This window comes from Pleurodeles waltl, chromosome 3_1, assembly GCF_031143425.1.
Source record: "Pleurodeles waltl isolate 20211129_DDA chromosome 3_1, aPleWal1.hap1.20221129, whole genome shotgun sequence".
Lineage (NCBI taxonomy): Eukaryota > Metazoa > Chordata > Amphibia > Caudata > Salamandridae > Pleurodeles > Pleurodeles waltl.
The window spans coordinates 351208216-351233688 of record NC_090440.1 but is presented as its reverse complement, the minus strand read 5'-3'; the positions used below and the strand labels follow the sequence as shown (position 1 = coordinate 351233688).

Here is a 25473-nt window from a genome sequence, read left to right as displayed (position 1 = left end):
TAGTAGACTGTTTGCAGGGCCTAAAATCCTAAATGGCAGCGTATGTGAAAAAGGCTAATAAAGACATGGGGGCCAGCCAGGAGCTGACCAAGCACTGATTTTACGCATAGGCAATGCTGGTGGAATGCCAGCCTGGCCAGAATGTGCAGAAGGTGTGGGTTGTGGAGCCAGTGGTTCCCAGGGTCCCCCAGGACAAGTATATATGGCTGGAATGTATCTATTTTGTGGACCTGCGCGCCCCAGACACCCCCACAGAGTTATCCATGCCAACCACATGCTGCTCCGCTTTGCATGTGACCCTGTTGATGATGTCTAATGGAGAAGAGGAAGAGGAAAGTGAACCTTTCCCAGATCTCCCGTCCTACAACAACAGTGATGGTTCAGTGGAAGGAGCAGCCGATAGACTGTTACCAGTTGTTGGGACATTTCACTGGATTGCTCTCACTTCAGCTGGACTGACCCATTAGTGAACCATGACATTGAAACTGGTGACAGCTTACCTGTCAAAAATAATATTTACAGGTTGTTAGATAAAGTAAGGGCTAGCATAAAGGTAGAAGTATCCAAGATGGTGTTCCAGGGGTGATTGAGCCTGCCAGTAGTCCCTAGATAGGTGCTTTTCTTCCCCTGGGAGGAAGTGCCTGGCATAGGCCCATGGCTTAATTAACTTAAAAAGGTACGTGTCCTGTCACAAGGAAATGTCAGGTGGCACTTGAACTGGTTTTGAGTGACCACAGAGGAGGTTACTGCTCATTACTCTGGCCACACCTCTGGGTGTCCACACACTCTCTGCACAAGTGGAGAAGTGTTTCTCCATCTTGAATTTTGGGAATAAAGCACACTGTGGAATTGTTTGTAGTAGGGCAAACATGAAGTGCTGCAGAAGTGGGTAGGGTTGCCCCTGGGAACTTTTATCACATTATTTAGGGAAAAGATAGGAGTCACCCCTACCCAATAACTCACTACAGGTATAAATGTGGCACCAAACGGCATCCTCCTCAGAAAACTTTGTGAACCTGTGAAAGAATAGAAGAAGGACGGGACCTGCTGTTTGAGACCCCCGTGAATGGACCTGAAGTGCTGGCCCTGCTCCACTTGTACCTAGGACAAAGAAGTGGATGCCAATGGTCAATTAGCTGACCTCCTGTGTGGCTACATAGACACAATAAGCTGCAACAGACATTTTCCTTGACCAGTAGCAAATGCACCTGGACTAGACTGTGCTGGTGACCTCTGCTGGAGTGAGTCTTGACCAACAAGTGCTATTACTACGGACCTCATTCTCTTGACTGTATCTAACTGCACTTCTTAAAAGTTGGGACTTAGAACATTTTTGGACTTCCAAACCTCTAGAAGACCAGGACTTTCACCCAAGCCAATCAGCCCAAGGCACAACTTCACTGGGCTAAAGAAACAGGTTTTCTCCTGCTTGGGCTTCTCTACAGCAGCAACTCAGTTTCAATGAGCCCTGGGTGAGAAGGTATTCAGCTTTGTGGAACTCACCGTTAGGTACAGCCTACAATCTTGTCCTGCTGGTGGATTCTGAGCTCTGAAAAATAGACTGGTGCTAAAAGGACTTCTCTGGGTGCATAATTTGAACTTTCCTGCTTGGAGCTTTTACCGACAAGATGTAATATTTTGCAAAAACAGTTTGGTGGGGGTGGTAGACTTTAAACTGAGGGTGGTGGAAGGTGCCAATCTTCTTTTTAAATATTTGGGCAAGGAGAGAGTGATTCCAGAAGTAAAGATGTTGACGGGCAGAATGTCAGGTATTTCTTGTTTAATATTTGGGAGAGTGGAGGATGCTACCAAGTGTGATGGAAGACAGTGGCAGGGTGTCAGGTATTTTTATTCTAGTTTGTTTTAATGGAGGGAGAGAAAGCAAGATGGTGGTGAATGTGGGTGGCAAGATAGAAGTAATGTATATGTTTTAAGGCACAGAAGGGGGGCTGAGGAAAGTGTGGGCATGTTGTTCATGGCTCTCCCTTGACTCTTTTTCCCCTTTAGTGATAATCCAATGGATCAGCTCTGCACGGGTTGGATATTAGGGGGCTGTATGCAAAATGAAATTGTAAATAAATAATTGTCAAAAACATTGAGTTGAAAGTGAAATTATTGCCTCTCATCTTCGCTGTCTTTTTGTATTGCACTTTGGCTCCCTCTGTATAAAACAGCCCTGCTATTTACAGTAACACATTACATACTTTCAACTGCAGTTTGAATCCATTTTTAAACTATAGTTAAAGGGTTGGCTGGCTCGATGACTCAGGTACTGTTTGCCACCACATAAGACCGCCTGGCAACTACACATCTTGCAAGACACATACATAGGCAGAAAAATTGTTTCAATAATAAAAATGTTCTTTTATGCAGCACTTTGTACGGTAGTTTACCAGTGTTATACATAAGAGGTATAGTTATCAACCAACTGAGGTCCTAATGAAAAAGCTGCATGTACTTCCAGAGCCCATACTCTGCACCCATAATTACTGGTACCAAACGGTATCTACCCACCAGTACCGCTTGACTATGAGTTAAATCCCATGGAATGGGGAATAACTATGAAGAGCTGGTTTTACTGTCTTGATGTCTGAGCAGAATTCACAATTCAGAGGAGTTTAGTGCTCCCACATACCACCTGCTCTCATTAGGCGGCATATTGGAGCATGGTAGGGGGGAGGTCTTTGATGGGCGGGGGGGGGTAGAAAGACTAGGGTGTCCAGGAATGGCTCAGTCTGGCAGGAAGGAGCAATCCTCATTCACCACATGCCACAGAAGGATGTTGGGAAAGAGCAGAGGGGCTGTGCTAAGAGATTTTACTAGCCAGATTTGCTGGCCTTCAAAATCGGCCCAGTGTTCCTCCACCATGAGAGGCTACAGGTGATTAGCCGCGCTTTAGAAATTACTGATTGATTGATTGATTGACCCAGTAAATTCAGGTGTGAGACCATCAGGTCATTTGTGATCAGGTGGAAAGGTATCCCACACAGGGACGTAGTTCCACCCACCCCTAATCAGACTTCTGTGGTAAATTCTCAATTTATAAACGGAAAGATGAAAGGACGAGGGAGCTTTGGCAGGACTTAGAACCTGTCATTTGCAGGCTGCAGAACACCTCAGAAGTGAGCGCTTAGCTCATGAGCTATGTTACACGCATGCTGCACTTCGTGACGGCCGTGTTACTTCAAGCATTTAAATTCTTTTGAAGACATATCAAGAATTTTAGTTTGGACTTATTGGGGAAAACTGATTAATCTAATATTCTTGTAACATCCTAGTAAATGAAAACTTTAATTAAAACCGTAGGTGCTGACATCTAGACCAGCGCGTGGCATCCTTTTAAATCAATAATGATAGAGCTCAAACCTTCACTTTGGTTTTTATCAACTGCAATTTCTGATATCAACGTATAAATCCGGACCTTGCTAGGAAATTTAGATGCATCCCTATTGGGCGCTTACAGGAAGCACGTGGGATTCAGGTAAAGAGGTGCCTTGTAAATCAGATACAATCAGAGCCCTTCCTCTCCAGCTTAATTCATTGTAAAAGCTGTTATTGATTTTTGCAGCGTTGCTGGGAGTAGCTTCCCACGCACAGGGCCTGCATGCAAGGCTGGCTTGTTCACCACATGATCTCAGAGTGACTCACCTACCCCTCTCAATGCTTCACTTCATCCCTGCCAGGGAGACTCGGAGACTTCCTCTGACCACCGGAACAGATGGCTTTTAAAATTGACACGAAGAGAGATTTAATTAGGCTAAATGCACAATACCCTCCTGCGGTCATTGATGCCTGATGTTATTTATCTCTTCTTCCTTGCAGATATCACGTATCCTGTTGTCTATTTGGTGTGTTTTCTCCGTTTTACATTGTCTTATACAGTTCTTCTTGATATGCATGTTTTAGGGCCCCATGACACCTTGGATGCCGCGTAGTTCGCGCTGTATAAAAAGTGTTAAATACATAATAAACGAAATGTTATTCGTGTTATTTTTTTCCCTTTCATTCACTTCTCTGTCAGAAATTCGATCATCCCTTGGTGAGATCTTGCTTTCAAGTGAAGCATGGGGCACCATGGCATGGATGACATCATATAGAAATATTAATGGGAACCCGTGTTACATTCCTTTCTGACCTCACTTTTTTTTGCTATCATTTATGTGTGCGGGATTGCATGAATCAAGCCACTGAAATAATCAATCCTGATTCAAGAAACCTGTAAAGTAAACATCATTAAGCTACTCCTGAAGGGATGCTGGAGTACATTTCTGACTTGTATGGGAATCAAAAGAATTCAAGAACTACTTCTGCAAAAGGATGATAGAGACTTCAAGAAGTACCGGAGATACCGCCCTAGACGATTCAGTGTGGACTAGTGTCCACACACCGGAAATAACCGAGGGCCAGATGTAGCAAAATGCTAATTTGCGACTTGCAAATTGCGAGTCCCTGCGACTTGCAATTTGCAAGTCGCAAATTGGTATGCAGTACGGTGTCTCAGACACCGACTGCGACTCGCTATGGGGTCGCAATGACCCACCTCATTAATATTCATGAGGTGGGTCGCTAATTGCGGCCCCATAGCGAGTCTAGGCACTCGCAAACATGGAGGCCTGCTGTCGTCAGCAGACCTCCATGTTCGTGACTGCTTTCAATAAAGCTTTTTTTTTTTAAAGTGTAAAGGAAAACGAGCTGCACTTAAAAAAAAAACGAAACCTTTAGTTTGGACCATTACCTACCCTGAAAAAATATTTGTGAGTCCATTCACAAAGTGGAAGGGGTGCCCCTTCCAATTTGCGAGTGGGTTACCATCCACTTGAAGTGGATGGTAACTGCGACACCATTTGCGACCACATATGCGGTCGCAATTGGTATTGCATACCACTCAGAATCGCAAATAGGAAGGGAACACCCCTTCCTATTTGCGATTCTGAAATGCATATTGCGAGTCGGTACCGACTCGCAATATGCATTTCTGCATTGGGAAACGCGAATAGCGAGTCGCAAACGGTAATTTTTTGCCTATATTTTATCTAAGAATATACTGGAAAATAGATTACACCATCCTGTCATGACATCACTGCCACTACATCCCACCCACTAGACTGTCTGCTGTTCCACCCCCTCCACTATCATTATATCATCTGGGAGGGAAGGAGGAGTGCCTCCTCACTCTCTTTTCTTAGATCTGGCTTCCCAGCCCAGATGTCTGACAGATCTATTGCTACTAATTCTTTAAAATATAAATAGAGTGGCCTTCGCTCCATCCATAGGAGTATTTCCCTCTTCCATCATGCTGTTAGCTGTCTGGTGTACTATTTTTAAATTCACAATAAGCACGTCGGCCTGATGTAACTCTCATGTATTCCAATGGGAAACCCTTAAATGAACAGAGCCAGCTAGTCTTGCTAAGTAATATATGTTTTATGGACGGAAAGGCCTCACCCACATATTCGTGGCATGCTTCATCATTGCCCAGTTTGCCCCACCAGGGTGGTCTCAACCGTAATCCAAAAAAGGAGAAAGGAGCTCAGAAGACACAGGTTCCAGGGCCCATACTGGAGATTGCCTAACTTTTATGTATTCTCTCAACCAATGAATCAACCATTGGCACCATGGCAGACCCATAACCCACCCCCCTATTTTAGGAAGGGGCCACCGATGGGGAAGAGGTAAAAAGAAATATCAGAGAGTTACACTGGAGGTTGTAGATCAAGCACCCAGCACCAGCAAGGATTAGATACTCAGAGGAACATAGTATTCAACCTCAGTGAGCGAAGGTTGACAGACACTTAGATTGACACACTTAACAAAGGTTTAGGATTTGTCCCCAGATCAAGAGGAGACCTGTTCAAATTAAGGGCAGAAATTGACATTCTTTTGAGGACTATCCACCTGAAAGTTTTCTTGACGATCAAGAGAGAAATGAGATGGAAGATGAAAACACAGGCCTAAGAGCAAAGTCCACTTTCAACCCCCTCCACCCATCTCATGTCACCAGAGGTATTAGCATTTGAAGAAGCAGTTGGAAATGCAAATGAAGAACTAAGAACTAAACAATACCTCCAATTCCATAATATAACAAGGGCTGAACAACAGGCTGTCACGGAGTTGAGTGAGGCACAGGACATTATTATTAAACCATCAGACAATGGGGAGCGATTGTAAATCTGCCTGTGGACATATACAAATCAAAGTGTTTTAAACTACTGAACATGGAGAGGAATTACAAATGACTAAGAAAAGACCCCACAGATGAGTTACTTGAAGAAGTCAAATTTCTTGTAAATAGAGGACATGGCAGCACATTATAAAATACAGTCAGTGGACATACGCAACCAATGCCAGCTAGTGTCCCACTCCACACCAGAACATACCTTAGGGTTCAACTTGAGCCCCACTTTATTTAATATTTTCCTCACTCCTCTTGCATTATTGGCAGAGGCCCTGGGAACAAAAATAATCTCATGTGCTGATGAACCACAGCTGTTTTTTTCCTGGGGTAGGGATAAAATGTTCCCTGGCTAAAACATCAAATCCTGTTCGTCAGTCATCAATGAATGACTCACCACCACCTTAAATGTAATGCAGAAAAGTTGGAGCTACTCTTATTTGGTGGAAGAACAGATGAGCCCTGTCAGGCCTTATTGCCAATAGAGGCTCCTCTGCCAATACGTCATACTAGTGTTGTAAAAAAATCTAGGCATCAAGCTTGATGGTGAGCTCTCTTTTTTGTCTCAGATCACCGCAGTAGTTGAGACCTGTTTTGGTCTATTAAGTGTATTTTCTTACTCTTCCTGCTGGAAATTAGTTGTACAGGCCTTAATAATATCTACACTTGATTATGGCACTGCACTGTACTGGGGCCTGCCTGACTGCCAGGTTAACAAATTGCAGGTGGTCCAAAATACAGCAGCTCGTACCCTGCTAGGCCTGCCCCTGAGAGCGCATGTTTCCCCGTTCCTTAGGGAGCTGCATTGGCTCCCTTTTAGGAAGATGATCCTTTCCAAGACCTTGCTCTTGATACATAAGGAACTTCATCCATCAGTCTGGTGCCAGTTACCCTATAGAATGATTTGCTTTTATGCGCCATTCAGGCATCTGCAATCAGCCAACCTTTTTCTTGCTAAAATCCCTAGGATTTGGCGGTCCAGAACAGGGGGATGTCCTTTTCATTTCTAGGACCTTCACTATGGAGCGAACGTCCTATGGAGCTACGGAGCATTTCACCCACTTCCCAGTGTTGGAAGGAACTGAAAACTTGGCTTTGTAAGCATGATTAGTGTTATTCCTCACAGTTAGTTCTCACTGGCGGTGCAGAGCACCAGGACACTCCTCAGAGTAACAGGGCACTTTAGAAATGCCCATTACATTACATAGGATACCAAGCGAGAATCTTCTGACAAAGGTGTGATGGTCAATCTTGTCACCAGATCATTGTCCACTAACCACGCTGAGCAAAATAAAAATTCTTGTAGTACCAGTAAAGGAAGAAAACAGTTCAGAGTGACAACTTGAGCCTTTCAAATACTGCCACTTCACACAGACTATTCCTCCTCCACCACAATGAATCAATTCTCATGAAAGCTATGGCGTAGAATGACAAACATAAGTGAAGGCAGCATGGCAGACTCATGGAGACAAAGTGGAGATAGTTATGAGGTTTCTGTAACGTGTACAACCCCATCTCCTCGTGCTTCATGCAACTCCAGGTTGTGCCTGTGCCTGCTGCAAGGACCTACCCTCTAGTTCTGAAAAAGGTGAGAAAGAGCAAAAGGTGATGTCCTCACTTACCACCATACTTTACAGGCACATAGCTAAGGCAGTGAGGCAATGTGGCTTGAACATATACTACTAGTAGCATTTTTAGATAGCACAATTTTTTACCATAGCACACACTAAGATAATATATTGATGAAGTTTGTTTGGATATTATTCTCCAAAAAATAATCAATATCTACTGGATACAATGGTGGTCATAAAAACAACATAAAAGGAGTGGGAATATTAATCACTGTTCTACTTCATACCAGCGCATGGGCTGTGAGCAACCTCGTAGTAAAGCCTAGCAGAGAAGGTCCACTGGCCTACTGTGTATGCTAAGAGCATCTTTTATTTACATTTGGGGGCACATTTACAGCTATGATAAAACTGATAACAGCAGTTAAGGTTAATAGCTTGATCCATTTGATTTCTGTTGTGTCAAACAAAGATAAATGTACACAACTAAATTTTGCATTCACTCAGGTATTATCTCAACTCTTTCAAATAATGTAATTGCATATGTAAGTCAGGACCTGAGGGGACAAAATATAACTGCAATTGACTATGTGGATCCAGGAGGTGAGAGAGGCTGTTGTCAGGGTCAGTAGAGCCTTTGTAGTCCTGACTGCTCTTTGTGGATTCTCCTCACCTCATGAAGTTATCATATATCTTGTGAGGGTTCATTCCTGCTTATACAAGTATTTGTAAATGTGTGGAAAGGTGCAAAGATGGTCAAACAGAAGTCTTTTACTGGCAGAGATCAGGCCCTTCACCAGCGTATTGCCTGCTGCCATCATACTCATGGTGGCACAGGTGCATCCTATCCTTAAAAAAGCCTTGGACTCAACTCATAGTGACATAGAAACTAGAATTCAGGGATGTGTTAGAACTATCTAAATATATTAACTCACGTGAAGTGATCCACATCCTCCTTTGGTACAAGCCTCAGCTTTTGACAGGTTGACAGATTTTTTCCCAAACATTCAAAGCGAAAAGGCTCCCTCTGATTTGAAGTTTCTTCGGGCTAATTCTGAACTAGACATCTCCACCTGTGAGAATACTTCAAATCCCTTGGAGGTCACCAAATCTGATTTTGCAAACTTTGTGATCAGCAGTCTACTATCCACTGCTTTCATGTGGCCTATCTTTCTCTTCGAGACATAGCAGTAGTTTAGCCAGGACAGTATTGATATTAGTACATAGATAGTAGTGACAAGCGCCTGTGAGCTCATTAGCATGGCCTTCCAGTGTCAATCTGTCATTGAGCTCAAAGTGGAAACATTTGACTGCTTGGCTTTGTTTGTGTTTAGAGCAAGCCAGTTTTCTAGCATCCGCTGCCGCACCTCCACCATAAATGTATTTAGATAGAGCACCTCATCGGAAGGTGACTGGAATGCCACGGGGCTACTAGCGAGCTAGATTCTCCCGTTCCGGACGCTATCCTCGAACCAAATTCAAGATATTATGAATGTTAACCCCAGATTGGATAAGAATTCCATAGGCTTTAAAATCCCATAGCTATCTCCTTTCAATTCACAGGTCCATTCAGACCCTGACACTCACACACAGACGCATCTATTAAACTCCAAAGAACATCAGAAACAGAATACAACTAAAGTGCCAGTGGTGATCAAAGCAGAACCTATTCCCGAACCCCTAAAGACACAGCAGTTTGAAAGTTGAAAGAACCTATTTACATTCCAAGGATCTTGGCCATAAATATGCTATTTGTGGCTATTCGGGCAAAGGCAATTCACTTTGCTATCAGAAAGAAATAAAATACATATTTTTAATGCTATTTGGGCCCTTTGCTCCAGGCAGGAAATACATTGAGTCTATATGTTTCACATAGCTATGCTAGTTAAGCTCTTCATTCATTTATTCCCTCATGATTCATCGACAGCTGCACTTACTGATGCTAACATGATTACAGATTTTCTTATTCAAGGGCACCTGAAACCCATTGAAATCAAATAAAATCAGTAGCAGGCAGGCCATATACAAACTATAGTGCTAATTACGAGTTTTCCGATAAACCTGCTAGGAATTTCTCTGTGGAGAAATATCAATAACACAGTGTACAATGTTTCCCTGGGGTGAATTTCACATGGTATTTCATGTGCACAGAATGAGGAATAACACTGGGACTCGGCATTTCCACAATGACTTCAGATTGATTTCACCAGGATAAAGGGTACTATTGCCATAAACTCGAAAGTAACGATTTTCGTGCATAACCAGCAATCCTCATTCAACTGGTAACCCTCATTACTAGCTGAAGAAGGGTTTCCTAAACTCGTAGTGAGGGTCTATGTAGGGTAACATCTGAGAGTACAACCCAGGAGAGGGATCCTAGGATTATTCCAAATAACAGGCAGAGCATAAACACTCAAATGTCATATTGTGTTTTTCAAAGATGGCGGTTATGGGGAGTGGAACATAAAAGGTGAGAGGTACTTTTATCACTCTACAACATTCTTATCTGGCCCCATTTAAAATGCTGTGTTTCACTATTGACACCATACATGTACATTTCAATTAGTGAGCTAGGAAGGGTTCAACAGGGGCAATCAGATGAGTTAGAGCATGAAACATGAAAGACTTGACTTATGATGAGAGAATTCATCGTTTCAGAATGGCCTGGATGAATGAAACATATAAGTCACTATCAGTGACCTCACCGACGTATCCCAGCAGTACTGTGAGTCGGGCATAGAAGCCAATCCAGATCAGCTCAATGAGCAGCCAAGTCTTGGGTGACTTGCAGGCGCAGAGTTGGTCGGGAATGGATGTAATGGTTGCTGCCAGGCCCATGCCTTAGAAGCCAGGCACAAAAAGTACCTGCCCCCCGAGTTTTGCTCACCTACCGTGACAGAGAATGGTGATTGTGGGAAATCTTAGGGGGTGAGCATTCGATTACACCTTTTACGTTTATGTTTTGTCACTTGAGGAGTTACTAAGAAATGTATTAAAACCACAAAACAGTAAGATTCTTTGTATAAGTGACCGGGGGTTAGATACATAATATGGACCTTAATAATAATTAAGTATGCATTAATATTTTGCTATTTTAGCAAGGTAATTTGCACGTTTTACCGATTCACTTTTTTATTAAGATGCTGCAACGCTGAGTTTTTAATAAGAACTGTTGAAAATAACTTACATTCTCGCTATCAAAGGTGGTTGCAAATGATGTCACTTCCTAAGGTGTCAATGGGGTCAAGGTGTGTCATGTCACTACCCACTACCTATCATTTGGTTGAAATGAGGCCACTGATTGTGTAATTCATTAATTCATTTAGAAATGCTTTGCCCATGCCCTGCTTTATTGCATAACAATTTTCTGAAAAATACGAATCCGATATTAACTTTTTTGCCGTTATTTTAACGCCTAATGATAATAACTAATTCATTTTACACAACTACCCTGAAATCCAACCGATGTAAATGCAAATGCAATATTCTTACATGAATGAAATAAAAAGCTATGGCTAGGATTTTGAAAAGTGTAAGCATTTAACAATACTTTCCTGAAATTACTGGTTTATTACTCACAGTTGTGGCCTGAACAGAACACACCAGACCCCATCTGCTGCCCAGAGTTCAACATTTTAGGAATCAGAATTGCAGCCGTTTAAAAAAAAAATCATGTAATTACCAATGTTATGGGATTATGAAAACATTTTACAAGAACATGGCTGGTGGTTAACTCTGCAGTGCCTAATGAACTGGTACATTCTTTCTCGCTTCAGTACATGGGCTGCATTGAAGTTCTTCAGTCTATGAGATCTCTGGACTTCAGCACAAGAACACATGTTACAAGGTAAGGCATTCATTTACAAACTGTGATGGAGAAGGAGTGCGTGCAGAATGTGAGTAAACGAGAAAGCTATTAGTAAATTACTTACCTGTAGTACAAGATTACATTGAAAATATTCTAAATATGAATGCCATGCAAAGAAGGAATGGTAAACGCCCTGTAAAGAGGTGATATTTTAGGAACGAATGCACAGTACTATGGGGTTTAAGCTGGCTCTTTACAGATGCAGCACAATGGCCATTAATGCTTTAGGTGGATAAATATTTATTTGCTGCGTTACATATGATGAACAGGTGCTTCATTGACGGGCGTGTGTCACTCAAACAGCTTGCAGTGGCACAGTGACAGAGCTTAGTGACTTTTGATGCATTTGATGGGAGTCCAGGGATCCCTCTTTGAGAGATGCCCGTGAGTTACACATGGAGCTCAATGAGAAGAACACAATCATTGGATGACCCTAAAGCCTGTCCAGCAGCTGGGTCCACATCAAAGCCTCATCCTTCCAACAGCCATGGCACGATCTTTAGACATGTCTGAAATAGGCTGGCAGTGAGAAGAATGCTACTCCGCCATAGAAAGAAATGGGTTCAATATTAATAAGTGCTTCAAATAATAAAATATATTTGCAAAAAAATCAAACAACTTCCCATAAACATGTGAATCTGTGTGAAAGATAAAAACTTTCTGCATTGTGCATACTGTGGTCCAGGGAAGCCGGTCCTTGCACTAGCCTTAGACACTAAAGTAGGACTCTACATAAATACTTGCAAAATAAAATTATAGCAAAATTTTAAATGGAATCGGAAGCAAAACAGGGCACAATGTTTTAATAAGGAGGGGTGTAGCCTGGTCAGTAAGACTAGGGGTGGGGCGTTATCGTCAGATTTTCCAAGAATTAGCCTGGCATATAATGTTAAAATACATTATTGGACAAGCAGGGTGCATGAGAAGGGCCCAAGTAGCAGTGGGAAGGGAGAAGAATGCGGATTGGTAGGAGTACTAAGAGAAAAAAATCACAATATTTGGTAAAATAACTACAATTTTTTAGGATTTTCAAAACAGAGGGAGAGAGGGTGTGTGCATTTTTGTCTGTGTATGTAAAAATTCCTGGTGAAATCCAATAGACCTCTTACCACACCCGACCTGACTGAAAGCACCTGTACCCAACTATTTATCAGAAAATACGTTTACTTGGGGGGGGGGTTTACCACCGCCACCCCCCGAATCTACGCCCCTGTTAATCAGTCTTGTTCTGAAAACTGTACAACTTTTGGTACACATATGACAACGTTTTCAAGGCTTACATCTTTCAGCAGTTTATTTATCAGAACACCAAAGGAGATTTCTTTGCTCTATATTGAAACTACAAAACCCACAAGAAGCCGTTGTCCAGACTACTCCCTAGCCCAAAACAATAGGGCTCTTCCCTTTGGTCCAAGCTCCAGTTCTGAAAAGCACTAGAAGCAGAGAGACCAGTGTACAATTATTGAGTGTACAGTGTTTGGTTTATGCAGAAGCATGCTACTGCATGTCGTCAATTCACATTTAGAGGCAGACTTTCAGAAATACACAGGAAACAAATGTACTTAAGAGACTATCATGTGTCAAGGGCTAATTAAACGATTCCCAGACAGTATCACGTTATCCTCAGATTTACTGGATTTAGGTAATGAGGTCTCCAGGGCAGATGCACTGCACATATGATCTCCCTATTCTTTTAATATATAACATTTCCTTAATTCTTAATCATACTTAAACGTCCTTATATTGACAGCTACGTTTCTTCTCTTAGCTTTGGTTTAAGGACGCCAAGGAAAACCCTGGGTACCACGGTAGCATAACATGGGCTAAGCGTATAATGTACCTTTAAACATTATCAGTCTGCACCAAAGAGTGCATCAATGCCTTAATTGCATTAATGCCATAGCAGCAAAAGGTGAAAGCGGGACAGTACTTCAGGGTTAGCGGGCTCACTCTATGGTGCTTGGTCTTGTTACCCATGACATTGTTTCAGCAGAGCACAAGCCAGTCCTCTCCATTCCTCTCCTTACATTTGGATATTAATAATCTTCAACCCTCCCCTAAAACTTACCTTTTTCCCCATTGCCATTTGTTCTGACCCATTATCATTTGGCCTTCCTCTTCCTCCTTGTATCGAAAATTTGCTTATACACAAAACAGGAATCACTTAATGATGTTACCAATGTTCACATTCACAGTACATACACTAGCCACATACAGTGTTAGTCAAGTCCATAGTTGCAGAGTGGCACATTTCAAACTGTGTGAAAGAAACACCTTGGAAGGAAGTTTGATCTCCATATGTGTCCTGTTTTTTGTTCTGTTGCGGTAACGATCGATGAGTGAGGACTCTCTTGAGGTGGACCCCGCTAGGAGATGATGAGAGAGTTGTTTTCTTAACCCATGCTCATTCTGTGCTTGTACTGTCTCGGGGGCAGGTGTAACTCAACATGGTTAATAGCGGAGTTTAGTATCCTGGATAGCTGAGACATTTTTATCATAGCCCATTGTGCTCTTATCTGCCGTGGTGTCGCGGAGGAACAAAACATCAGTGAGTGACGAGATAGTCTGCTCTCCATGTGGATTATATGCAGGGATTCTTTTAGGAAGAGGTCATTAAAAGAGGTAAGAGATGATTTAGTAGCCCCTTGGGTGTCTCTGGGACCATCACCTGTATGCATTGAAGAAGATCAGTATTAATGTCCATTCAGTTTCTCTTCCCATATTGATATATTCCTTTACTACAGAGACAGCACACTGGGAAGTTGGAGATGTGCAGTAATATGCTGACCACTGTCTTTACTGCAGATACATGATGCTGGGGGCTCCTATTACTCGAGTGGCCTGACATCCAGATCTACCTTTTCTTTTTTGATAAAGAATATTTATTGATTTTGCAAAAAAACAATGATACATACATTTAACACGATGCCAATGGGCACCGAACATTGATCGAACCCATTGTCCCCAGCAGCACATTGTAAATGAGAGTTATACGCAATCTAGAAGCCTGCCACAGCCTCCCACTTCCCCCATATCTTATTAAATTTCTTCGGGCATCCTCTGGCCTCATATACAAGTTTTTCACGATGCGCACACCAGTCCACCCCTCGTCTCCATTTAGTCAGTGCCGGGGCGTCCCTGGCCTTCCAGTCCGCAATTATATCCCTCTTGGCCACCAGGCATGCCACCCCTAGGAACGTTCGATCTGTTCTTCGCAGCCCAGTGTCTCCCATGACCCCCAGAAGGAGGGGCAAAGGCACCCTCTGTATATCTTCCTGTAAGACCCCAGAGACTTCCTGCAAGACAGCTTCCCAGTAAGTCACCATGATTGGGCAAGCCCATACCATGTGGAAGAAGTCAGCCACGGGGCTCCTACAACGGGGGCACTCCGCTGTGGGGGCGGAGGCCCGCTCTGTGCAATTTGGTGGGCGTGAGATAGGCTGTATCAAGTTAGTAGGTTTGTATTAATCGGAAGAGTGGCCATTGTAAGGGCACGCGGAGCCATCAGTGCTTCTGCCCAGTCCATCTCTTCCATGGGGCCTACCCATTCCTCCCATCTTTGGCGGAGCCCCCCCAGGGAACCAGCAGTGATGGTGATTAGGGTGCGGTATATCTGGGAAACACCTCCCCTGCCCAGGTCTCCCATCAATGCCTTTGCCTCCATGGGGCTATACTCGGGTATGGTGTCTCCTGTCTGGACATGCACTAGCAGGGCGTGGCAAAGCTGAAGATACCGGTGGAACTGTGTCTTGTTTAATGAAAAGCGTTTCTGAAGGTCTTGGAAGGACCGCATGTGTGACCCTCCCCAGATGTCGCCCAGTGTGGAAATGCCTATGTTATCCCAGTTCTGAAAACCCTCCAGGCCCGCCACCTCTACCAGCTGCCTCCCGTGCCATAGCGGGGTCTGCTGGGTAAGACGCCCCCACCACCCCATCAACCTCTGAGCTGTTCGCCATCCTTGTAAGACCACTTTGGTCACGTCTGGGACATCCCGGGAGATCGGGTTCCCGTAGAGGGCGCCAAAGATCCGTGAGTAGCCCATCGTCTGTAATTCCAGTTGATATGCGGGATCTGTCCACCCACCCAGTCATTAATCACGAGCAAGTGCATCGCAAGGTGGTAGTATTGGATATTGGACATGCACAAGCCACCGTCGTATATATCCCTCTGGCAAGTTTTGAGCGCCAGTCGTGGACGGGTGCCGCCCCATATAAATTGGCGTGCTAAAGAGTCCATCTTCCCCGAACCATTTTTGGGGGATGGGAAGTGGAAAGTTTTGCAAGAGGTAGAGGAGCCTGGGGAGGATCATCATCTTATAAAGCACTATTCTGCCAAGCAAGTTCAGGGGGAGGGTCCTCCAGCGCAGGAGATCAGTCTTGATTCTTCTAGTTAGCGGCATAATGTTAAGTTCCCATGTCAACTCGGGAAGAAGTGAGATATGTATTCCTAGATATTTAAAACTGTTCCTTCGCACTGGGATGTTTCGTTGCCAATCCATACAGTCTCTGGAGCGATGTAGGGGGACCAGCAGGGACTTGGCGTAGTTCAGAGTCAGTCCCGAGGCTTCCGCGAAGAGGCCCAGGATCTCTAAAACGCGGGGCCGCTTTTGGTCGGGTTAGAAATATACAAGAGAACATCATCTGCGTATAACGCCACACGGTCCTCCAAGCCGGAGGGCCAGGGCCAACCCTCGATCAGTGGGTCGCCTCTCAGCAGTATCGCCAAGGGCTCTATTATTATCGCAAAGAGCAGGAGGGATAGTGGGCATCCCTGTCGAGTTCCGCGGCCAATGGGGAACGGGTCAGAGACCACTCCATTCACCTGGACTCGGGTAGTCGGGTTGGAATATAGGAGTCTCACTAGGTCTCGAAATTTGGACCCGAGTCCGTTTTTGTGCAGGACCGGTTCGAGATAGGACCAATCCTCCGTGTCAAAGGCTTTTTCAAAGTCAAGTAGGAGTAGTGCCAAAGATGTGTGCGACAGAGTTTTGTGGTGTGCCAGGGCCAGATGTAATCGCCTGATGCAGTGCCTAGTACCACGAGTGGGCATGAAGCCACATTGGTCAGGGTGCACCAGCATGGGCATTACCTCCTTCAATCTGGAGGCAAGGATCGAGGAGAGCACTTTGATCTCAATATTTAGAAGTGAGATGGGCCGGTACGCCGAGCAATGTCGCGACGGGGGGTCAGTTTTAGGGATCACTACAATTGTCGCTAGGTCGATTTCAGTGGGGAAGCGACCCAGACTTTCAGCTTCCTCATACATGTTAAGCAGGTGGGGACCCAGAATATCGCTGCATTTGCTATATAACTCTGCCGGGAAGCCATTAGGGCCTGGGGTCTTGCCTGATGCCAGATTAGATATCGCATTGGTGATTTCTGCGAGGCTAATGGCTTCCTCCAACCTGCCTCTTGCCTCCAGGGAGACCCTGGGAAAGGTAATGTCGTTTAAGAGGGGAGTCTCTATCTCGATAGCGGGCGGGGGTGCTTTGCATATAGGCGGGTGTAGTAGGAGGCAAAACTTTGTGCGATTTCGACAGGTGTTTTGGCGAGGGAGCCCGAGTCCTCTAAAATCTCAGGTATAATCCTGTTGGCCAGAGGGCGGGTGGCTAACCAATGCAGAGGCTTCCCATTTTTGTCCCCCCAGCCATATATTCGGGCTGCTGAGGCTCTCCACATGTGTTTGGCAGAATCCAGCATTATGTGCTTAATATCATCTCTAACCCTAGTCAGCTGTCTCATGATAGAGGCCGACGCTGAGTTCACATGTTGGCGTTCCAGTCTTAAGGCCTTGGTCTCCAGCTCGGAGACCTGAGAGTTCCGGTCTCGCTCGCGGGACCGGAGGAGGTGATTGGCATGCCCTCTGAGGGTAGCCTTACAGGCAGCCCATATTGTTCCTGGGGATCGAACAGAATCCAGGTTCAATTCAAAATATTGATTGAGGTGATTCCTGATCTTGTGGGTGTAGTCTTTGTCCTGTAAATGGCATGCGTTCAGGCGCCACATCGGACGCCTGGTGGGATCTGTTCCGCCCAATCGGACACGTATTGGTGCGTGATCTGAGACTCCCCGAGGGAGTATCTCCGCCCCCGTGACGTTCGAGAAGTCCAAGGCGGGCATGAAAACAAGATCTATTCTGGATTGCGTCTGGTGGGCAGCCGATGTGTGTGTGTATTGGCGTTCCCTGGGGTGCCAGGTGCGCCACACCTCACATAGGCCGAGGCTCTCCGCGGTAATCCCACCAGACACATCCAGGCTGGGGTCAAGAACAGCATTAAAGTCTCCTCCCAGCAGGGTGGCCCCCTGGGGAAGTCCCGTTGTCACCCGGTGGAGCGAAAGCAAGAAGGCATCAAGTCCCGACGGAGGAGCGTAGGCACACACAAGGTTTATCGGTGACCCTTGGAGAGTCCCCGTGACTACTACAAATCTGCCCTGTGGGTCGGACTGCGTGGTTGTGATCACAATGGGTAGAGACCGATGGAGTAGGATGGCCACTCCTCTAGAGCCTCTGGAAAATCCTGCGTGGTATACTCTGTCGTATCCTCCTCGCGCAAGCATGGGGCACTTAGATCCGAGGAGGTGGGTTTCCTGTAGGAGGACCACTGAGGGGGAATATCTACGGAGAGTGCTAAATACTCCTGATCTCTTGATCTTGTCTAACAGGCCATTTACATTCCAGGAAAGGACCTGAGTCAATGAGGGCCAGGCGTGGGTTGCGTAGGTGCTATACAACGCTGAGTGTGTGGCTGCGGACCTAGGGATTACCATTTCCAACATATCAGTGAAGTATTAAAACTACAAACAAGGCTAGTTAACTCGTTACCATCTAAACCTATTTCAAACTCCCCCCCCCCCAAACACCCCCCTCCCTGTACTCCCACCCCGGAAGCATATGTCGCCCAAGTACCCAACCAGAACCAGACAGCCAATAGGACTGTCATTGGGGTGGAGCGGTGGACCCCTCCTTTCAATCGGATCAATTGCAATTAACGGTCACAAGTCGAGCTCTAGGCACCATGTAGTAGGGAGGCTCGATGCCATCAGTGGTAGCCCCTCCAGGGCCCGTGCGAGCAAGTCAGACAGTGTGAGTCCCGGCCGCGTCCATCGAGGGGGGCAATACACTTCATATCCGCCGAGCACCGGGGATTGGCTCAAGCGATTGTCTTCCGTCGTTTGGGTTGAGGTCTGAGGCCCAAAGGGAGCAACGGAGATTTTCTCTGTCTGTGAACCAGAGTCTCGGGCCTCCTCACTGTCCGCAGGAGTGTCAGGGTCTTTCTGCCTACCTCTCCGGGATCTTGTACGCTGCCGGCTCCTCCGGGGCCCTCCCGAGGGGGAGAGTCCGACACGTGGGGTCTTCCCGGCAGAACCCAGGGGACCCTTCCGGGCTCCGACACCCTCCTTTCTCAGCCAGTCCCATGCCTCCTCCGGTGTTTCAAAAAAGTAAGCTTTCCCGGCCATAAGGACTTTGAGCCGCGCGGGGAAGAGGAGCATATATGAAAGTTGCATTGCTCTAAGTTTTTGTTTAACGAGTTCATACGACCGGCGGCGGGTTTGGACCTCCCGGGTGTAGTCCGGGAAAATTTGGATTTTGTGGTTCTCCCATTGAAGATCTTCCGATCGCCTAGCTTCCTTAAGGATATTGTCTCTGTCTTTGAAGTTGAGGAAGCCTGCAATCATCTGGCGTTTTGGGCCACCCGGAGGGGGGCGCGGGGCAAGTGCCCAGTGGGCCCGTTCAACCGCAAACCAGGGCGAGAGGGACTGGTCCGGCATCCAGGTTTTGATCCATCTCTCCAGGAACTCGGAGGCCCTGTCATCCTCTATGCCCTCCGGGAAACCGGTGAAACGTAGGTTGTTGCGTCTTGACCGATTTTCAGCGTCCTCCGCACGGCGGTGAAGCTTGCTGGTTCGGGTCTGCAGCTGGGCCACTTTGGTTCTAAGGTCAGATAGATCATTTTCATTCTGGGAGACTCGGGATTCAACCTCAGTGATTTGGTTCACTACATTTCTGAGGTCTTGCCTAATAAGGCCCATATCCTCTCGCACTTCTCCGATTTTGGTCTCTACGGACGTCTGCGATGATTGAATAGCCTGAAGGATGGCACTTACTCCGTCCAGCGCTGGGCCTCCACTAGCCGCATCTCCCCCTCCTCGCTGGCCCGTCATCGCCGTGAACTGGTCGATCTTTTGCTGGGAGGGTGGGGGTTGTTTATTCGCCTTGTCCTTCCCCATCGTGGCACATGGGACGGGGTCGGATATGTTGCTCCCACCGTGCTTCGATTCAAACCTAGGTCCCCAGTGCGCTTTCGGCTATCATGGGTCTAGGGAGGGCACATCACGGTGTGGACCCGCCGCGACAAGCAGATCCAGGAGGTCTTGGTGCTCAGTGCAAGAAAGTCGGGAGGTCACAAACTCAAGGGCACCCTCCAGTCCCATCCATGTTCCTCCGGGCCTCACGAGGACAGCCCCTCTACCGGCTCCGTGGGGGGCCCAAGTCGCTGGTCCTCCCCCGACAGTCCCCTCCTCACTTTCTCTGCGCAGGGGGGGAAGGAACTCGCTCCAGCCTAGGGTCCAACGCCCCCCACTCCCAGGGCCTAGCAGTTCCGCAACAGGTCCAGCCTCACCTCAGGCAGGTCGTTGACTTCCACTATCAAGTTCGGCAAGGACGGGTTTTCTGTGGTTCGGAGTCATGATTATAATGCGATTCTGGGAAGCCATCCCCTGCAGTCCAGATCCCGGTCTGTTCCTAGCCGCTGTTGTGGGCTATGGCGAGCCCCATCAGGTCAAGGGTCTGAAGGGGGGCGGAGACAGGCCACCGGGGCTCCCTTCCGTTGTTTAGGGGGGTAAAAGGGGGATCCTTCTCATCCCCGGCTCTTCTCCTTCCCCTCTCCCCTTCCTCAGGCTGCGTCCGCACCCTCCACGGGGCTGAGCCCGGTCTCCGGCTCAGCCCCGGCCCCCCGTGCGTCTCCGGCACGCTCCCCGGGCCAAATGGGACACCGGGGGGGGGGAAACAGCTGCGGCGGCGCTCCTCTCACCTCCGCCCGGTTGCCCCGGCTCAATCCCGCAGGCTCGCTCCACAAGACAGACGGGCGCCGCGGCCCCTCTCGGCCGGCGCCCTCGGACAGGCGTGCAGGGGCGGCTCCACTCACTCGGAGCTTTCTTCCCTGGTCGGGGCCGCGCCGGCCCCCCAGCCCATGGGGGTCCGCGGCCGGAGCACTGGCCCAGATTCTTTGAGGACCTTCGCCGCTCCTCCGGCTCGGAGCGGTCACGCCAAGAGGAGCCGCCGGTCCAGCCTCAGCCCAGCCGGGCAAGCCCAGCCACGGCCGCCATCTTGCCGCTCAGGTCGGTCGGGCCGCAGCGAGGGCACGTGGTCCAAAATCCTCGATCGCTCACCGCGCCAGGCCCCCCAGGAATCAGAGGGCCACAAGGATGTTTGGCACGGCGTCCTTCACTCAGCCAGACCGCATTAACCACGGGCGGATGACGGAGGGGTCCAGAGCACTCTCAGAGTGCTACCGCCATCTTGACGCCCGAAGCCATGCCCCAGATCTACCTTTTCATACTGCAGTAAAAGCCCACTGGAGGTGCACTTCCCACACACTGGAAGTTGCCCTTACTGCTGGTCACACTGGAAGCTGTTCTCCATGTAATAGAAGCTGCTCTTACTACAATGACAGCTCACTAAGTGCCTCTTTCCTCTGTGGTGATAAAATCATGGAAACTACTTTTACTACAGTTAACATCACATTTTCAGACCACTGGGCTGTCTTCTGCTTCCCCGACCACTCAATCAAAACACTACCAAAGCTACAGAATAAAAGTCCAACTACATCAAGAGTCCGGCCAACAGTGAATTTGACATCTGGAATGAAAGGGCCTCTCAGACAGCTTGAGAATAGCACCACTGGCTGAAGGTGAAGTGAACAAATATCACACATTGAGGGTAGTGGGTTTGAAAACCATGCTTTAATACAAACTTAGATACCAGAGGTACTTTCCACAATGGGGCATTTGTTCAAGGCAGGTGACCCTTCTAAAGTACTTGTACAGTTGCCCCCATGAGAACAAACATAACCGAATATGCCAATTAATCGAATTCATTGTGCAACTGGCCCTCAATGGGAAGAGAATGGTAATTGCCAAACTTGAGGCTAGCTGTGCCATGGAGCCTATAATAATTAGTGATGTTTGTAAAGCCATGACTAAAGGAGCAAAAACTCTCACAGTGCTTCACTAACCTACTATGAAATAGGTCTGTACCACAATACCTCCATTGGAATGTCTGCCTATTATCACATCAAAGAAGTTGCCAACTCAAATTGGAGCAGATGTATAGTGACAAGAATGGAAGAGGTATTTCAGATGATAGTCGTTTTCCTGGTGTCTACACCGTAATGCTAGCCAACTGAATGCTGGGAAATGGCACCTACAAACAGAATACATCCACTTAGGTGAGAACACATTAGATCAGAATGGAGCACCTCTAAATAAGAAGGGCTTCTCAAAATAGAATCAGTGAGTATGGGTGAGGTTTACAAGGCAACATGCTATGGAGAGCCCAAGCAAAAGTGGCCCAAGAATAACAGAAATAGTGGAATGCCACTTGAATATACTAATGTTGCTTTAAAAAGTTCAATGGGCAAAGCTATTGTGTCCAAAGGGCAGTCAACCACTATTCCAGTTGGAATCAGCAACGTGATTGAATGGATTCTGTTCAGCTTTGCTTTCAGAGTCCACTTTACAAAAACGTATTAATGGATTGTACTATGTAATTCTGCCACTTGCTGTCAGGGCCGTGTGACTCTTCTGTGCGCATCCCTTCATATAAAAGTACTAAATCGAAATAATGTGGATGTTTGCTGGCTGTTGAAAAGGCTTCAGAACATGTCATGCAGCCCACGAGTCATGGCTGAGCAAGACATAACGCAAAAATATATTCATCATTCCTCACGGGAGGAACAGGAAATAAAATTATCAGTGAAACTGTACTTCTGTATTATAGGACATTACACTTCAGATGTCCTTGGATTTTTATGTGTCCATTTATATTTGCAATCCATTAATTAACATTATTTTAACACACAATGGCACAAATAGACACCAAACGAAACAAGTTAGGATCCACAGTGTCCCGATCGACCTGCGTCCCTCACAACCGAGGCAAAGAATATTGACTCAAAGTCGTTAGACCCTCATGAGAGTGAATCAAATTAAGATAGACATTTCCGTTGCTCAGATTTTGGTTGATCCAGCAGAAATCAAAGCAATGATACTATCAGTGACAGATGAGTTAGCAATATGACAGAACTTTAGAAACGTTCTAAGATGTGGAAATAACATCAGCGTCAATTTTATTCTTTACCCTGTCTTACATATTACACTCTAGGCTGGGCCACAAAGTTGCCTAGGTTGAATGTCAGGCAAGGGATACAGCACTGAAAGGAAAGTTCGAGCCCATACTTCAACAAAGGTACAATCTTGGTCATTTCTGTTAGCTCTTTTCTTTGATCCACACTCATAACCCCCCCCCCCAACTAAATGGCAGGTGCACGCTAAATACGCATTCACGGTTCTGCACTTCCATCAGTCTAGGATTACTTGTGCTCCCATTCAGAGGGAATCTAACCTGGTAGTTTGGGCAGGACTGTTCTGATTGAAGCAGGATCAATGCTGCTTTGTGTATAGCTGGTTCCTGTCTGAGGTAGCAGAGATTAATTCAAGCAATCCACTCATCACCTTTTTCCTCAGTGCAGTGCAGTGCAACAAGTATGCCCAGCTTGGATCTTGTGCTAACTATCGCCAGGATTCAAGCTGTACCCTACTGACGAGGCCCAAATATGCTGAAGCCAGTATAGAATTGCACCTACTCATGTTCAGAGGGCACCTGTCTAGGCATCTAGTTCTGGTCTGCCCCTATTGGAGTAAGAGCAAGGGTGATTTGCATATGGCTAGTTCCTGTCTAAGGTGGCATAGTGGGCCAAAAACAATGTACTGAACTGTGGGTCAGAATAACTAATAGTGCTGAGATTAATTTAAGCAATTCACCCATCATTTTTCTGTTTTGTTCAGTATGACTCCCACTTCATGAAAAAAGTCTCTTATCCAAACTCATACCCAATGAAATTAATTTTGTATTTCTTTTATCCTTGTGAACCGGGAATATCCTTTCTTAACAAACTTTGAAAAACAACGCTCTCTGACATTCTGATACCTTTTCGAAGAACTATATAACATGCCCACTAGAAGAGGTCTTTATCACAAAAACAACATGAAACCCCTGGGAACTCATTGTGGCCGCAGTCACTTCACCCCCATACACACACATGCAGCATTACTATTCAATCATTCCAAAGAACATTATTTATTACAAATACAACATATATTGTTACTTCAAATAAATACAATTTGTACAGTCCCCCATCGTATCACCAAAATAAAAAAGAAACAGGACAGAACCAAGTGAAAATAAGATCAAGTGCTCGTGATACAGAAAGAATTAGAAAATAGTAGAATTCCCATTAAACAATTCAAAACAATACATTTAAAAATATACTATAAAACAGCCTGTTGGTTATTCCTTCAGCTACATTGAATCACAATATTATTTCACAAACAGAATTATATCCCCAATTAGGTCCTCTTCAAAAGTAAACCAAATCCAGGCTAGAGCATCACCGTCGATGTTTCGGCCCCCTCTTGCTCTTGGGCCAATTACCAGCTCCACACGGGTCTTCCTCAGGACTGATTAACAGGGGACACCCACATAACTCCACATTACATTAAATATCAATCTTCATCGGTAACACTTAATTAGTCCATCAATCGTAACTATCATAGGATTAATCCACACAGTTTCCACTTAAATTCAGATCACTTAAAAAACTTCCATATATCGTCTCTTCTAATTCAATTTAGTAGCCCTTTCATTGTCAGCAGCACCCAGACCCCTTTGGGTTTTTCTGGGGTACCCTCTGTGGTTGGTAAAACACTAGAAGAGGTCTGCTGCAGGCATGGCCTACCATGTACAAGCAATCAGCTTCCCTTATTTCACATCTTAGTCATCTGAAATCCTTTCCCCTCTCTTGGAGGCTATGTGTGTCCCCTGCAGCAATTTGAATTATAACATTCTGAAGCAGGCATTGCAAGACACTTTGTTATTATATGCACAGACCTTAGATCACTCTCTATCTTCCGGCTACCATTCCAAGGTCATCTCTCATCTCCATTTTACCTTTATCTTGTGGGTCAACTGTGGCCATTGCAATACATGTATTACATGTTTCCAATGTTCATCTAGTTTTGAAGTACTGATATTAATAGAAATGTCCATAAACTCCAATAGTCTTGGAACAAGAATATAGCATTGGAAATTCCTGCAACCGGCACCAGTTTATCCATACAAACCTTTCTCAGCAACCTAGCTGATATGGTATTATCAGGACAAACACCATCAGGGAATCAAGACTTCACTATTTAGTACCATGCTGGATAGGCAAGTTGGACTTAAAATATGCTGTGTAATCTGTGTATTGCACCTCCATTCAGCTCTCTATCCCTTAAGAGCTAATCTACAGAGACAAACACGTTCTCTGCATCTACATTCATAAGTTCATAGTTTTTCTGACTTCTAACCTTGTTCAGTACCAGTAACAGGATGATTATGTTCTGTCAGCCCAGAATAACCGTCTCCTGGTCTTATGCCATTACGTCAGACATTGCTTTTGAAAAATGCTCCACTACTATTCTGTTGCAATCCACTCCCTCAGTGAGAGTGTTCTTTATGCACCATGGTCTAAAGGGTCCTTACCAGGGTAAACCTGTAAAACTATACTAGCTACCCACAAACAGATATTGGGAGCCAGACAAATT

At 45.8% G+C, this 25473-nt stretch overlaps 1 protein-coding gene across 1 annotated transcript in view; it reads left to right on the top strand.

Moving 5' to 3' along the window:
- Positions 1-25473, top strand: part of SHC4 (SHC adaptor protein 4) — a 271212-nt gene that overhangs the window by 41683 nt on the left and 204056 nt on the right. Inside the window, exon 2 of the mRNA XM_069222504.1 lies at positions 11517-11587. Within this exon, the coding sequence (XP_069078605.1) occupies positions 11517-11587 (71 nt within the window). The remainder of the gene's footprint in view (positions 1-11516; positions 11588-25473) is intronic.